The sequence below is a fragment of the Tubulanus polymorphus genome, chromosome 2, assembly GCF_964204645.1.
Source record: "Tubulanus polymorphus chromosome 2, tnTubPoly1.2, whole genome shotgun sequence".
Taxonomy (NCBI): Eukaryota; Metazoa; Nemertea; class Palaeonemertea; order Tubulaniformes; family Tubulanidae; genus Tubulanus; species Tubulanus polymorphus.
In genome coordinates, this window is record NC_134026.1 from 10,824,950 (window position 1) to 10,842,562 (window position 17,613).

The 17,613-nt window shown below is 39.5% G+C and overlaps 1 protein-coding gene across 1 annotated transcript in view; it reads left to right on the plus strand.

Moving 5' to 3' along the window:
* Nucleotides 1–9,931: 9,931 nt before the first annotated feature.
* LOC141898903 (TPR and ankyrin repeat-containing protein 1-like) overlaps nt 9,932–17,613 on the plus strand; it is a 53,337-nt gene continuing 45,655 nt past the window's right edge. The window contains exons 1-8 of the mRNA XM_074785047.1: nt 9,932–10,143; nt 10,232–10,507; nt 10,630–10,880; nt 12,045–12,201; nt 14,624–14,839; nt 14,927–15,079; nt 15,405–15,671; nt 15,990–16,286. Coding sequence (XP_074641148.1) covers nt 10,086–10,143; nt 10,232–10,507; nt 10,630–10,880; nt 12,045–12,201; nt 14,624–14,839; nt 14,927–15,079; nt 15,405–15,671; nt 15,990–16,286 — 1,675 coding nt within the window. The 5' untranslated portion in view covers nt 9,932–10,085. The remainder of the gene's footprint in view (nt 10,144–10,231; nt 10,508–10,629; nt 10,881–12,044; nt 12,202–14,623; nt 14,840–14,926; nt 15,080–15,404; nt 15,672–15,989; nt 16,287–17,613) is intronic.

Here is a 17,613-nt window from a genome sequence, read left to right on the forward strand (position 1 = left end):
CTCTGATGAAGATAAAGCTCCCATTCTGACTGAAGCTTTTATCTTGGCTTTCAAACTGAGATGTAAGTACATAACACCAATGTTGGTATCTAAGAAAATATGACTACATGAAAAGTGGAACCTCGTTATAATGAACTCAACCAATCATCTGATACAGAATTTCATCCCAAATAAGAAAATTTGATATATTTCATACTGGATATAATGAACAATCATTTATAACAAAATGTTTTTCTAGTCCCGTGAAGTTCGCTGTAACAAGGTTCCACTGTATAACGCATTTGGTTGTACACTGTGAAACAAGATGGCCTTCACGCATTGAAAATGGTCAGACCAATATCTCCTAAGCCTTAGGTTTATTTCTCGAGAAGCCTCGCTGTGAACATTTTCTACTGTTACAAGATGAAATCTAAATGATTTAGATGAGCATTTTACACGGGACAATTTTCGACGACAATGATACAATTTTTCGCAAATCAAGCAATGCGTGTTTCGCAGATAACGTTTTTCTGTTCAGCATTTTCTGTTTGACATCAATGCACTTCCCAAAATGAAAAACATCGAAAACGTTTTTCACGTTTTTTTTTTATCATCTTTATTTTTCCTTTACAATTTCAGTTACATATAATGCAAAATCATTATTACCGGTAATACACAGATATACATGAATACATATTTCAATATAAGTGAATGAATAAATGAATAAATAAATGGATTTATTTCACAGTATATATAACAGAAATAGAGAGGAGGGAGCAGTTAAAAGCCGAGGCTTGTAAGAAACTGGCCCCTAAACCCATCCCGAACCCCAGTTTTCATAGCCATACAACAATCACACAACATATTCACACAATACAATCACACAACACAATCACATCAAAATTTCTCATACGTATAAATGCATGTTTTTTTTAGCCCACTTGGGACTTTAGTCCCAGCGGGCTATTGCGTTCACTTTTCGTCCGTCGTCCGTCCGTCCGTAGACGGAATCCAGTTATTTTGGGAAGTTTTGAAGACGCTTCAAGGTAACGTCTTGATATTTGGGTTACACATGTATCTACCCTAGACACATCTTCAGCCCAAAAACTGGCCCTGTCAGAATCAAGATGGCCGACTGGCAGCCATTGTTGTTCGCCAAAATCAGCACTTTTTACACATTTTTGAACTTTTTGAGGGAAATTTTGAAGACGCTTTGATCAATTACCTTGATCTTTCGGATATATGTGAATCCCCCCAGGGCCCATCAACATAACAAAAATTGGGTCGGTCGGACTCAAGATGGCCGTCCTATGACCTTTTTAGTGCCCAAAAATGTTAATTTTGGCCCGAATTCTGAGTCCTGTAGCTTCCTACTGGTTTGCCATTTCTCATTACAATTTGTGATGGGTGTTCTTTGGAAAGGGATGTTTTATACCTGAGACAGGTATTTTTCATCAGCCAATTATGATGCAACTGGCGGCCATCTTGGTGTAACCAGTACTCATTCGTAAGTGGGAAAAAGTTTTTCCACATTATATTGATACCTAAGCGTATTTTGATACCACAATCAATTAGAAAGTTGTAGCTCATAACGTGTTCTATGATTGTGGTGAGTTTCAAGGTAATTGGATTTCGTATATGGCCACCAGGGGGCGTTGAATAATACAATATCTTAGCATTTCTATATTATATTCGTACCTATGAATATTTTGTAACCACAATCAATTGGAAAGTTGTAGCTCATGACATCATCTATGATTGTTGCGAGTTTTAAGGACATAAGTTTTTTTATATGGTCACCAGGGGGCGTTGAATAGTAGAATAACTTAGTATTTCCTTATTATATTGGTACCTAGGCATATTTTGTTACCATGATCAATTGCAAAGTTGTAGTTCATGACATGTTCTATGATTGTGGTGAGTCTCAAGGTCATTGGGTTTTGAATATGGTCACCAGGGGGCGTTGAATAGTAGAATGACTTAGTATTTCCTTATTATATTGGTACTTAGGCATATTTTGTTACCATGATCAATTGCAAAGTTGTAGTTCATGACATGTTCTATGATTGTGGTGAGTTTCGAGGTCATTGGGTTTTGAATATGGTCACCAGGGGGCGTTGAATAGTAGAATGACTTAGTATTTCCATATTAAATTGGTAACGAGGCATATTTTGTTATCACAATCAATTACAAAATCGTAGCTGCTGACATGTTCTATGATTGTGGTGAGTTTAAGGTCATTGGTTTTTGTAAATGGTCACCAGGGGACGTTGAATATTGAAATTGTTAGATTGTTGAGCATTTGAAACCACTTCCCAAGTGGGCATGGTGTCCCTGGACCCCTAGTTCCACGCTGTGTGGATTGGGCTTTAAAGACCTGACTACCACTACAATTTGAGAGTAGTTACTACTCCTTTAAAGCCTCAATTACTTTCAAAATTATCAAAATACTCTCAAAATCAGAATGGTTTCTAGTTCATTTTCAATTGCATTTTTCAAGCCAAATTACCTCCATTAGTGCTGAATGCTGCTCGGAAGCGGAAATACATGTACCAAGTACTCTGGTCTGATGTTTAGATACAGGGGAATATCGGGCGTAAAGTGATTTTGGTGTTAAAATGAGTGGCGTTTCAACAAGCTCTGACTATAATATGATTACTTAATCAAAAGTAATTTGTATTGATGGGGCAGGACTGCCATTGAATCGGGCTTTGTTTTGGATGTAACAGTTACTTGTGAGGCTTAAGAGTGCATTGTGCTTCCATCAGGAATGCCTCATGTGGGTCTAGTGGGTTTGAGCCCGCTGAAGTCCCAGTGGGTTATTGCTTTCACATTTTGTCCGTTGCCTGTCCATCCATAGCCAGAATCCAGTTTTTGGGAATTCTGAAGACAATACAATGTATTTTCGTGATATTTGGTTTATACATGTATCTATCATAGACAGATTTGCAGCCAAAAACAGGCCTGATCAATTTCAAAATGGCCGACTGGTGGCCATAGTTGTTCTATGGCAGCACTTTTAAAAGGTATTTTGTTTTCCAGGGAATTTTTGAAGATAATACCAATTTATTGGAAAGGAAAAAAGCGCTATAGAAATTGAATTACTATTACTATTACTAATATTGGTACATATGCATATTGTGTTTACAACCACAATCAACTGCAAATTTTTAGCTCATGACATTTCCGTCGAGTACAGTACCATTTCCTATGGTTTTTGCCAATATTTTCTAAATTTGGATTGATCGCCAATGGTTTTTCTGTACGACCCGGCCCTGCGGTATTGCATTTAGCCACTGACGAAATCCGCCATCTTTTTTCTTCGTGTTCTTGCATATGAACGCGTTGGATTTTTCACACAAAAATTAAGGGATTCAGGAAGTTAAGGGAGTTATCACTCTCGTAATGGTGAGTCCGTTCGGTTTGGGGGCTATCCCTTGTTTCTTTCTTTCCCGAAATGATTTAACTAATTTAATTTAATTTAGTTTAATCTAATTCATTATTGTTGATCGATTAATTGAATAATTATGCCGCCCCCTCCTAAAGGTCAGCATCATGGCGGTGAGGGATGTTATTCGGTGCCTGGGACGACCACGTTTCGTGTACGTCATGTAGGCGTTAATTGGGGCAAATCTGCTCCAGGAATACTCCTTGCAAATCTTGCGAGGGTTGGTCTGAGGACCTTTGGATTCGGGCTGATAAGGCTCGGAAACTGAAAGATCGTTGTCGCGTTAATAGTAGAGATTCATTGGTTTCGGCCAACATGCCCACCGACGTCTCTAATTCTATTTCAAATCGTATAGCGGAGCGGTCTCCGATCGTACTTGCACGGGTTTCCCAACTCCGTTCACCGGGGAGGAACGAAAATTCCTGACTCAGAAGGATTTCCGTGTATTCAAAGACAAAATTTTTAAACTTATCGTCGCCGCAACAAGTCGTTACTACAACTTCTACAACAGGCAAGCCTATTCCTGATTGTCGGTTAGAAGTTCGCCAGCTCACTCAGTTATTCGGAATTCTGACTCTGAATTCTTGGATGCTGGGGTAGGGTCTGATTTCAGTGAGGATCCGGTCCCAGAAGCGGCAATTCCTTGTAGAGTCGTTCCTGCCGCAAGCAATTTTGGGTTGCCCCATACAATAGGGACTTCCCTGGCTCGCAACAAATATATGTCCCGTTCAGTTTTATCCGAACCCGCAGGAGACATGCCATTTAGAGCAATGATTAGTGAGTTTTTTGTCAAACACGGGGCAACTCGCGCTAAGCCCACAGCAGCTCCTCTGGTCGGTGAGTCAATGGAAGCTTATCGCCCTCCAGACACGGATCTTAATGTTTTACGCGAATCGTCAGCGGTTTCAAGAGAATGGGCTAGATTAGATACTCAATTTTGAGGTGAATGTCGGACCGGAACGTTTTCGTTTCCCCCTCCAGAACGGGGTATGAAATCTGGAAAATATTTCAGTTCAACCGTTCCGCCTATAGGCGCATTTCGCCCAGATACTGGTTCAGCACAGTTGGGTATTCGTTTGCCTAAGTAAGGTTTGGTGGCCATGCGGTCAATCCTGGACAATCATACCAGAGTTGGTTCGTTTCAGGATATGGCACTTAAGAAGGGGGCTCCGACCCAGAGTCAGTTGCCCTAAAACTAGAGGGAATGGACCGGATTATCCAATCTTTGGCTCGGTCTCTTTCACATGTAATTCCGTTGTCAGTTTGGGGTCAGGCTAATCTTGTGTTAGCCTCCCGTCAGTCAGTTATGGACTCCAGTTCCAAAGCTCGTCTACCAGATATGGTGTCCAATCCATTTCTGCAAGCTCCATTGGGGACAGCTTCACGTCTCTTCTCAGGTTGGTGTTTCCGCTGAGCTGAGGAAGATGCGGGAGGTCCAGACCACGTTCACCGTCCGAACTCCGTGGAAAAAGCGTTTGGGTCTGGCGCCGACAGCGCAAGGTTCAGCACAGACTCAAACGGAACCAAACTACAACGCTTTCTCAGGTGGCTACAGATGCCGGTTGGAGAACTTTTCGGAACAGGCTGCCTCTTTTATTGCTGGATCTAAGCAGCCATCGACAAGTACCATTTACGATGCCAAATGGGGTTATTTTGCAGATTGGTTTGCTGCAGGGGAAATTGATCCATGCTCACCCTATGTAGCTCAATTGGAAATTTTTTACTGCATCTATTTGTAGTAAAAGGTTATAACTTTTAAAGTTTACCGCTCTGCGATGTACCATACATTACGTGGTTCTCGATGGCCAAATGTAACAGCGGATCATCGGATATCCCAGCTTGTTGCAGGGTTTTCTGTTTCCCGGCCTCGGGTACCGAGGATATTTCCACCATGTAATCTGTCATTAATTTTGAAGAAGTTAATGTAGGCTCCATTTGAACCTCTTTCCGCAGCGTCATTTGCGAATTTGTCAAAAAAGACTATTCTGACTGTTCTTGGCTTGCTCGGCCCGTCGTTCTGAGATTCATGCACTTTCAGTTCGACAAGGTCACATTGTCTTTGGGCCAGCAAAGGAATTTGTTTTGCTGCGGCCTGCTTTGAAGTTTTTGGCAAAGAACCAATGGCCAGGCTTGGTCGGTCGTCAATGGCGAATTGAAGCCCTAAAACATCGAGTGGAACTGGGTCTTCCGGAGAGGACGTTATGTCCTGTATGGTCGTTGTGTTCTATTTAGATCGCTCTGCTCCACGAAGGGGTATGCGGGAGCGGTTATTTATTCCGCTGTTGGATCACCTGTAGGGTGATATTTCTCGGGACACAGTGGCCCGATGTGTCTCTTCCCTGATCAATGACATCTTATTGAAAGAGAATCTTTCCTTGGAGGGAGTTGTTCCTCATCAAGTGAGGTGAAGTCTGTCGGGCCACCTTTTGAATTCTCCATCAACATTCACATCCTTTTATTTACGGGATGTTTCATCAGGCTCATAAGCGTTGCTCGGTCCTGTTGTTATGGCTCAAGGTGTCCGTTCTTTCGGATCGGACTCTAGCGTAGAATTTTTATGTTTGCATTATCAGGATCACGAGGGTTGTATCCATGTACATAGTTTGAGCTCATGTTTGCAAGTAATAATTTCGCAAAATTCCTCGAGCTGGACAGACTCATTGCAGCCAACCGGTCTTCCCTGTGCTCCAGTGCTCCATCCCGTGCTTGGGTTAGTGCTCTCTTTTTTCCCTCTTACCTTGCGCTTGAGCGGTGGTTTTTCTATCTACCTTTCCCCCACCATCCTTGTGCTAGGCTAGTCTAGCAAAAACCATAAGGGTACAAGGGGTACAGTACTCTAGTACTTTTTGGAACTAAAATTTGTATCTCCGAGTAGTACTTACCTTTTCTTATGCTGGGAATCCCGCCCACCTGCCCCGCATAGCTGCATTTTTGGGTCTGCGTTGGCGAAAAAAGATGGCAGATTTTGCTGGTGGCTAATTGCAATACCGCAGGGCCTGGTCGTATAGAAAAACCATTGGCGATCAATCCAAATTTAGAAAACATTGGCAAAAACCATATGAGAAGGTAAGTACTACTCGGAAATACAAATTTAGTTCCAAAAATTGTAATATTCCATGATATTATGAGTCTAAATGCCATTGGTTTCTGTACGTGTTCACCAGGGGGTGTTGGATAGCGCATAGCATTGTATTTCCATATATATTGGTACCTATTTACAGGGAACAGGATACATATTGGTACATAAAACTATAATCGCGAAACTATAAACTATTGCGAAATTGTAGCTTGTGACATGTTCTATGATAGTGGTAAGTTTTGAGCTCATTGTTCATCACCAAGCATTTGCCAAGTGCAGGGGCGGATCCAGGGGGATGGGTAGACAGTATTGGAAAGAAAATTAAGGGAACCTTTCTGATCTTAGGGCACACCCAGTATCCGGGTCAATGCAATCGTGGGGGGGGGGTGTTCTTTTTTTGAAATTTTGAAAATATGGTACCATTTAAAGGCTTTTAGAGGGCTTCTAGAGACTAGCAGAGCAATCCAGAATAAACGAATCCGAGACAAGATTTCAACAGATGCGGATAAAAATGAAGCTGGCGAACCCATGAAAGAATGGTTGTCGCCAACTTCAAGATCAACAATGAATTTCACAGAAGACACCCATGAAAAACACTGGCATTGTTTTTTATATTTCCCTAGTGCCCCTATAACCTTTAAATGTGCTCCTTAACAATTATACAGAATACGGCTGTGCCCCTTCATTGTTAACAATCGTCTTCACATTTATCCGTATGTCGTGTGCCGTATTCCAAACCAAAAGTGCCCCTAAAATTTGAAAAATTAGGCAAAAAAGTGCCTTTTTCTTCAGCATTCACCGCGAATTAAAGCCTGAGCGTGCCCCTAGAAAAGGTAAAGTGCCCTTTTTTTCAACATTCTCCGCGTAAAGTGCCCTCTTCTAACGTACGAGTGCCCCTTTAGCCCTCCCTGAAAAGGCAAGGACAAGGTGCCCTCATCTAAAGCAAGAGTGCCCCTTGAAAAAGGAAAGTGCCCTTTTTAATCTATCATGATTAAAGGCCTTACAGGGTATATCAAATATGATTATCTCTCCTCACTTTCTCAGCAGCAGTATTTACCGATTAATTTTACAATTATGCCCGGATTAAGGACACGGAATTAGCGGTTGCTGAGATAATGCCGTCAAAAATATTGCCGGTGAAATTTCGAAGGGCACTAAAAAATTCTAGACCGTATTGGGCAATACGGCTAATACGGTCTGGATCCGCCCCTGAAGTGGGCGTGGTGACCCATGAACCCCTTGTGCTAATTCCTTCAGATGGCCACATGATTGGAATATACATGTATTGTAAATTCAATTTCTATTATACTTCAGTTATTGAATTAATGTTGAATTTTCTGTTGCATTTCTCTACCTTGCATTGCCTAGTTGATAAAGGGGAATTGTGGATGGGGAGGTGGTCAAAGGTATCCCATGGTTCATAACCTTACATTTTGAGTAGCTGAACTTAGCATCTCTTGCTTTTGTATGATCGTACACCAAATGAAAGCTTGTACTGTCGCTTTTTTATATGTATCAGCTCCATTCTGTATACGTAGGTTATTGGAACTAACAGCCATATATTTTTTAACTCCGGTGACATAGTCATCTAAGCTAAAAACATGATTCATATCGTAGAGCCCTAAAATCAATCAAAAGAAGTCCAATCCTATACTTATTTACATATAATTAAAAACCTTTAGTCACATTCTTTAAGCCAAGAAATCATTTCACGACGTCTTTCTGCATTTTCAGGATCAACTGCGTTGATCCTTTATAGAATGGTCCTGAGAGTAACTTTCTGTTAGCTCTTGGTGGCACAAATTGTAACCACTGGATAAACACAGCTGATATTTTGTCAATAGGAGGGAGATAAGGGTTGGAATTAATGTGGAGACTCGTCAATCGGCGCTTAGCCGTTTGGCTTACTTTACTTGGAGGAAATGTGCAAAATTGCAATGAATATTTCCCCATTCTACTAATTGATGCTTGACCTTGTTGTTTCTTGATGATGATGATATCACTTGGAAATCCCTCTAGAAGAGCTTTCCTAGTGACGTCCTTGATCAAGATGATCAAGAACCTACCATGTGCTAGAGAGAACAAATAGATAGTGCTCAAAACTAAAATGTACTCAGTTGATTTCATACTTTCAATAGATGATGTTATTAAGTAGAGAAAAATCTTGCATGCATGTTAATCAATAAACAGATGACTACATAACTTGGTATAAACAGGCACCTTGTCATCGTTGTACCTGTTAATCTTTCTAAATCATCATTGCGACTCGGTAAAGCCATATATCACTGAAATTTTAGCCTTAGTCGAGTAACCCCTTCTAGTTGGTACAGCTTGACATTCATAAACTTTAATGAAGTATAAATATTCATAGGGAAAAAAATTTACCTGAAGTATTTGTTCCTGCCACATCGACCATCAACGTTGGTTAAAAATGGAAATAAAAATTATTTATCGGCTAATTATTCAATCCAATCCAAAAAGCACTCTAGCAGGGATCCCAGAGTTTGCGGATCAGCAGAAATCAGCTTTTTTGCTGGCGATTTTGTAGTCTCTGAGATCAATGTAAATTTGATGTAAAAATAAAGGGGGGGGGGGTAGGGTGAGCTCTTCCAATTCGCTTGCATCGTTATTTTTAGTGATGATGGCTACAGAATGATGATGCTCACTTTGTGCCGCAATGCTATCATTAGTGCGATCGTTGTTCTATCCTTAGCATTCAAAAAATTAATAGTGCACTATAGAAGGCGAGGTGGTGTGAAAGCGGATAGTGGCGCCGTACGGTTAAGAAGATACACATGCGTTTAGACAGGCAACCAGTCTGGACTCAGAATATGACAGGCAACCAGTCCATTAGCTGTTAGCACAGTCGTTCTCCACTAGTCTTCCATTTACACTATTTCACAGAATTTACCGCATTATCCGGATTCATATCCGGACGTGATAGTAGAGTCTTCCCCTAGTGTTCTCATTCAACGTTGATGGGACTCGAACCATATTATTTTTCACGAGACTAATGCCAGAATCAACATGGCGGCCCCATGGTGCGACGTGTTAGATAAAAAAGCCGGTAAAAATTCTCTAGCTTTGAGGGGGTACGCCCCGCTCGAGCTTTCCCCGCTCGCGCCTAGGGTGCTTTGCCATGATACTGACTTGTTCAATTTTCTACTTCTTATTTTTTTGTGATATCTGAAATTTCTGCGGATTTGCTGAAGACCCTCTAGGGTACACATTCAATTTATAACACCAGTACCAAAGCTTCAACACCCCATGGGCTTCTGGTTAAATCTTTCTGAATGTTCAAATATTTTAGGTGTGAAAGAAGTCCCGCGGTTGTTGGAAAGTGAGGTTTACCCAGCAACGGTGTGGGAAACTGTATTGAATCGAATTAGTTCAGAAGAACTTTGGAAACTGATGAAACTATTAACTCATGACATTTCTCCAAGAAATATTGAAGCAGTAAAGACTGATAGGATATGTCTGAGATCACTTCTCGCCCATTGCCTTGAAGTCTCAGCTGATAGGATTTGGGGTCAAAAATTGTGCATCTTCCTTCTGCGACATGGCTCAAGATATCAAAACATGGCTGTTGGATCTTCATCTGGCCTTCTAATGGCATTGAAAATTGGTATCGGATGTGGTAAGTTGTCCTCAGATCGAATGGAAGAAGTGTATGAATATCCTGTATGAATGAAATAAAACTTAAAATGATATGCATGTATTTTTAGGTAACTTTGAATTGTTGAAGTACCTTTTTGGAAATTATGCAATTGAAGGCCACATGCGAAATAGTGTACAAGATGATCAAGGAAACACTCTCATTCATTATTTGTGTAAGACATGCCAGAAAGATGGCACCGCTGAAGAGGCAGCATTACGATTGTTGCTCAACTATGATCTGGATCCTATGATTCTCAACAAGGAGAAAAAACTGGCAATTGACTATGTTCATAAAGATATGCAACTTTATAAGATTTTGAATGATAAACAGCAAAAAATTCGTGGTAGGTTAACTTAAATTCATATTTAGCTTAGGAGAATTATCAGCTGATAATACTTGTTTTTGATCAGGGGAAATTTGTTCCTTTATTTTTCTAGGATATTTTTTAAATTTTAACCATTTCAGGTCAAATCACAGCAGAAATTGAGACTATTAAAATGACAGGAAATATTGCATATAAAAATGAAGACTATGTGAAAGCAATTGCATTCTACAGTGAAGGAATTCAAAAAGTTCAAAAGATTAGAGACTTTGATCCTCAACAGCGGGCTATCCTTTACAACAATCGAGCTGCAGCACTGATTGCTCTGCAAAGATACCCAGAGGCTTACAAGGATGCGCAGACAAGTGTTACCATCGATAGTAACTATGCTAATGTATGTTAAAGTAGATGTTGCTATTTAGCCCACTTGGGACTGTTATCTAGTCCAATTTGGTCTGGGTGGACTACTGCGTTCAATCTTCCTCCATCGTCCATCTGTGCGATAGAATCCATTTATTTTGGGAATACGCTTCAACAGATTGTCTTAATATTTAGTTAATGCAGATAGTAGCTACCATATATATAAATATATATATATATATATATATATATATATATATATATATATATATATATATATAATGTTTATATGTTCTTTGATTGTGGTGAGTTTCAAGGTCATTGGTTTTGTATATGGTCACCAGGGGCATTGAATATTGAAATTGTTAGATTGTTGAGCATTTTAAACCGCTTCCCAAGTGGGCATGGTGTCCCTGGACCCATAGTTATTCATTTTGATCATTTGATATTTCTGAGATCAGTGCAGATCCTTTGACCTGTAGGGGCGCCCTAGAGGATGGGGCCCATATTTTTCTTTGAATTCGACACTAGTCCTACAGTATTTTTTAGATCATTAACAAATTAAGAATGGCTGTTCTGAGTTTAGTATGGATTTTTTTATAGGCCAACAGCAACTAAGTTGATATCCATTGAGATACTAAGTTACATAGCTATTCTTGAATTTGATCCCTTAGGGATGCTCTAACAATGGGGCCATTTGATGAATAAAGAATAATGAAGTTTCCATAACACGATGAAGCTTTATCAGCCCACAGGCTGCTTGTTTTGTTTTATAATTGTAAAACAATCTGAAAATAAAACATGCTGTCGCACCATTTCTTATCAATTATGTGCGCTTGGTTACACTCAAATTTAGTCACAGTATTGAATAGAAATTAGAAATAATCTCTTATCCGAAATTTGTATGTGGTGATCTGTAAAGCCTTGTGTACATCGACAAAGCGACTGGAGACAACTAGTTGCAGCAACTGCATGGCGCGTGTCGAGCAACTGTAACAATTGTATCCAGCCAGTTCCACTCATGCACCACAAACTGTCTTGTAACTATTGTCTCCAATTGCAGTTTCGATGTATGCTAAGCTTTAGGCACAATAAGCATGGATTTTTAGACCATGGAAATTGTGTACTATTTTGGTACAGATTATCGCTCTGGTACTCTACACCTTTCAATGATTGTATTATATGTTTGTATATTCAGGGCTACAGGAAACTTGCTCGAATCTGTACGTTTCAAGGAAAATTTGACAAGGCTGCCGAATCCTTTGCTAACTGCTTTGAAAAGCTCAAAAATAAATCAACAAAAGATAGTTGCGATTTGCTTATTGGACTTACAAAGTGTACGGTGAAAATTTCAGGTAATTTAGAAGCTTCTGCTAATTCACTGGATTAATGGTGACCATTTTGGTTTATTGTCCCCCGAATTGAAAGAGGGACTTAACGCTTTCCAGTCGTATACTGTATGGAAGACGGTATAAATCACATGAGCTTCTGACATATGTAGTATCTCATACAGTACATTCATTTCTACCTCTGGTCATCTAAGGAATCATGCACTTGGCAAACAAGCTCCTGTTTCCAAGGTAAACCACTTTGCCCAAGGGCAATTTATTTAATTACTTGATGCACGGATCCTCTGAAATAATGCCAAAATGTTCATACTGAAGATAGGTATGCGATTCCATACATAATTTGAAAAAAAAATGTTTTCTTGATATTTTCTGTCCTTATTTTTGATCTTATTATCTGCAATAAGTCAGTTTTCTACCATCATTTGAAATCAATCCAATGCAACTTTCACTAATTTTCAGTTTTTCCAAACATTTTTGTAGAAAAAACTTGCAGAAAAAAGTTACACACGTTCTCTCCCCCATTTAAAAACGTCGGTGATAGTTATAATTCATATTGTGTTTTTCCCAATCATCCTTACATTTCTAATGGTACAGCATAACTCGCTTAATTGTCCCCTGAGCGGCAAATGAAAGTTTTCCTGGGGAGAGGATGTGCCCTATTGATTTTGGGGTCCAAAGGTCAAGGTCATTACAGTTCATTGATGTGAAACCTTGTGTATGCGACTTAAGATGAACCATTGATAGCAGGATAATGATATTCGATAGTAATATTACCCCTAGGTAGAGGATGTGCCCTATCTATTTTGGGGTCCAAAGGTCAAGGTCACTAGAGGTCATTCATGTGAAACCTTGTGAATGCGATTCAAGAAGAACCATTCATAGCAGGACAATGCTATATCATAGTTTGATTACTTACCTTAGGGAGAGGATGTGCCCTATTGATTTTGGGTTACCAAGGTCAAGGTCGGTAGAGATCATTTGCGCGTAATTGCGATTCAAGAAGAACCATTGATAGCAGGACATTCCTGTTTCATAGTATGATTATACCCGGGAAGAGGATGTGCCGTACTGATTTTGGAGTTATAGGGTTGATTTTCAAGGTCAAGAAATCTTGGATATCAAAGATCAGGGTCTTCAGGGGTCGCAGGGGACGTAGATACGTAGTATCAAATTGCCTTGTTCAGATTGGTTTTATTCGGATTTTCACTTATTTCGGACTAAAATTCCGGGAAGTTATTTCCATTCAAATGAGAGCACATAATTTGGATTTAATATAGGCCTAATTCGGACAAAATTTTCCAGTGCCAGGTGATCTGAATTAAGCAAGTTCTATAGTAAAATCTGTACTCCAAATCAAAATTGCATAAGTGTCGCATATGGTAACTAGCTTGAAAATAAGCTCATTTCTTTGTCACTGCAGTTGGCAGTGAATGGAAATGAATTTGGGTCAGCGGTGGCACAACGAACCCTGAACTGCGCATCGCGTTGGTAATTAAAAATGCTTAAACTCGAGAGAATATTTACTGACGTTTAGTTTTGATAATGGATTAAACATACACCATCTTGTAAATTTGGGAAAGTCCATATTAAGAATTTCATTTCTTGTTTTCCACTTTATCAGGTCAACTCATGATATCCTGAAAATCTAATGGTTTTCATTTCTTCATATCCTCTTTGGTTTACCATTGTGAGTGCATGCATTTTGTCTCCTAATATACTGTTAATCAAGGCTAATGATTTATTGGGGTGATTGAAATCCTTTGCTGTCAAAATGGTAGGATATTGGACCACTTCCATGCATGCAAATGTGGGATAACTAGATTGCTTTCTTTTACATGTATGTAATTAATTGTTCAGCTTCCAAGTGGACACACTGTACAGTATATAAATCATATTGATTTTTTCAATCCTGGTAGCCCTATGTTGTAAGGAAGGTATGTTCATGATGAATCATCATGCAGTTGTGTGTGGATACTACGTGTATATACATGTGTACAGTGCTTCACGGAGATTGTGTCAATTGACAGATTTTCATAAGAATTTCTTGGTTCAAGGGGACACATGTTTGGTATTTTTCATGTGAACCCAACTGGCTGTGTAAGCACGGTATTTTGGTGAATTTGGCACCAGCGAAGTGCGGTACTTTATAAGCACAGAATCTTGTGTGAACGCCGCTTATGATTTCAATCCATTCTTTACCAATGCTACACACATGATGTGCATTTTCACATGCAGCGAAAGGGTAAAACCATTGCTTGGCTTGAATGTGATTAGTCCCTTCTTATGCCCTTATGATAACTGCCCAGGTCTGTTATTTAAATTCACTCATTCCTGGCTGATAGCTTCCATATTCTTAGCATCACTCTAGTTCTTTTTTATCAGGGTTTATCTAGATATTTCATGTACACAAGCATCATATTAATTTCAGGTAATAAACGTACGAAGCATCTTAATCGGTGTAATGCAAAATCCGAGATATGGGCGGATGTCATAAAATCTCTCGTTGTAAATCATGAGTGGTATGCAGTACACATGTTATTTCTTGGTGGTGGGCATGGCTATCACAAAGGACAAGGTGGTGCAGCTTCGTGTTGTGACTTAAATAATCTGAGCCTGTTTGATTTGACGCATGCTCTTTTGGCAGGTACGTGTAAGAATTGAATACAGAGAAATTAAGAATGAAATTGATAACTGCACAACTTATTCATGGTGGGTTTACTTTTGTCTTAAGATGGACAACAGAAATCAGAAATGAAGCATTTACTGAATGAAGTACTTGCCAAATTGATTGAGCATCATGCGGACATTGGTACTATGAAACTGGATGATTCTGCCCCGTTTCGTTCTCCAATAAATTCTGCCATACTATTGGGAGTTAATGTTGGTAAGTTTTTGATCTCCTTGACAGTCAAGTCAGAGCTCCACTGCCATATAGTCTCGTACAAATACACATGATGTTATACAGAATTGTGTACTTTGAAATAAAGATTATATATATGTTGTTCTGTATGTGATGGTAGGACAGATTTAAACATAAAAAGTACAGCGAGTTTCTGTAGAAGATAAACTTGATCAACGTAAATGAATTATGTGCCGCAATTGCCACCATAAACATTATTCATTTGTTAAGCTATTTTTGTATCATCCTGTCTTTCATATTGATTACATTGAATAATCTTGTTTATTGGTTAACTATATTTTATTTACAGGAAATTTCCAAGTACTCAAGGTTGTTGTACACATGTATCCAAACTTAACACGCTTTTGGCAACGAGGAATTCGAGGCCCCCTTCACTTCATTGCTGGATTGCATGTGGGAATGGGTTTCAATATTCCGGAACTAAACTGGTTGATTCAGTTCCTCATTGATAAAGGCATTGATCCGCTGTATCGAGATGACGATGGATCCTTGGCAATCGATCTCTTCATTCCGTTCAGTTCAGCTTCTCGGCTGCTTAAACAGAAAATGGAATCCGGTAAATAAAATTAGTAGTAGTGAGTAGTGAGAGACAGTAGTGTAGGTTATTGACATGAATACAGTAGTAAACTACTATTTTTCATAATCTTCGAAAAAACTTCTATTTTAAGAGAAAGACTACTCTTAAAACTACTCCCAATTTGTTTTTGATGTTGGCAGTTCTTATGCTATAATGAATTTGATATGATATTCTTGATCTGGCACATTTCCTATCTACCACCATTGAACAAATTCTAGATAAATGATTGTTAGACAAGTGAATTATGACTTGTTGATACTTAACGTGTCCGTTGAAACCATTTGCGTTATTCTTTAGTATTTACAAACGGTAACCAGAAATATCCCATGAAGTCCAGAGCAACCAGAACAAGTTTCGATGAAGATATACCATCAAAGATCAAAACAACGAAGCCAGAACAACCACAAGTCAAAGTGTCAAATGGTGACTCAGCAAGTCAAGAGAGATCTGATCAGTCACAGCCTCTGAAGGAAAATTCAACCAGGAAACCTAAAAATAGACAGCTTCAGCAAGAGAAAACCCAACAGCCATGGAAAGCAACACTTACTAACCTGCTGTCTAATAGTGCAGCAAAGATTGTCAGTATTCTCAGAGGTAAGGCATATTCAATTCTTCAAATACTTAATAATCCAGTACTGAAATCAACATGCAGGAATACTGATAACTACGCCATGTAACCATTCAGATATTTCAAGATAGCTTTAGATAAACCAGGTGGTGTCCGTGATAAATAAAAGATATGCATTTTTTCGTGGGTAATCAAGTCAAATCAAGTATCAAATGAAAGTTTGTATGTTGTGTGTTAAGTAATTTTGACTTGCCACACAAAATGTTGAAAAATACAGTAGAAACCACTAATTGTTGATCATTTAGGGACCGATTAAATTCATCGTCTTTGTGAGAATCTTGATTGGCAATCAGCAATTTGGTTTATGTTTGCAACCAGAAAAAATTGCCCTGCACTGGAATTAAGTTAGCCGACTGGCAGCCAGTGTTTACCTTGCCCGGATACTTTAGGATCTTTAACATATCAAACAGGTCTTGCCCGAATCTACTCGCGAAAACCGCATAACTAACCCTATGGATGATCTGAACAACCTGAAATCCATCATTGTGAAGTATCTGAGCATACCTATACCCGAAGGATCTATCAAGGATACTTTTAGGCTTGGCAAGAAACTGGCAGGCATCACGCTGGAAAAACTTTTTTATGCCCGTTATTAACGTAATTGGGAAAAAAAATTGCTGATTCAAGGTCGTTTACGCAAAGGCAAAGCTCGGCCGTGAGTGGGGGGAGCTCCAGGGGATATCCCTCTCTTAAATTCTTAATTACCTGTCCCAAAATGGTGTGATTTCAGTGAAGAGCACAGTAATTTAGGCTACTTACAATCTCCTTACTTACGACGCCAGTGATGTAGTTTAATGTTAATCATATCACGCCGTGTTTGCCGTAATCCGACCGACCCGACTTCAAACGTACCGAGTGTAAACTTTTTCCTGGGATTCATTGAAATAAATCTTATATGATAAAAACAGCCGGCTGGCTGACCGACCGACCAACCGACCCACTACTATGATGAGCTACATATAATATTCTCACTCCCTGTTGTGCGGACATACTGCAGAAATATATAGCTATGGCAAAAACCGGGACCGCAGCATGCTCGCACAAAGGCGAGAACCTACAATGACTTTCCCTTCTTTTTTTTTTTTTCAACAGACTTCCCTGGACTAATAAACAACCCCACTCAACAGTACAGCTGGCCCAACCAACTCTACCATAGCCAAACTGATTCCTTCCATCTGTCCGCAGCGCCACGTAGTGAGAATAGTATAATATTCTCACTCCCTGTTGTGCGGACATACTGCAGAAATATATAGATATGGGAAAAACCGGGGCCGCCCAAGCGATGGCACAGAA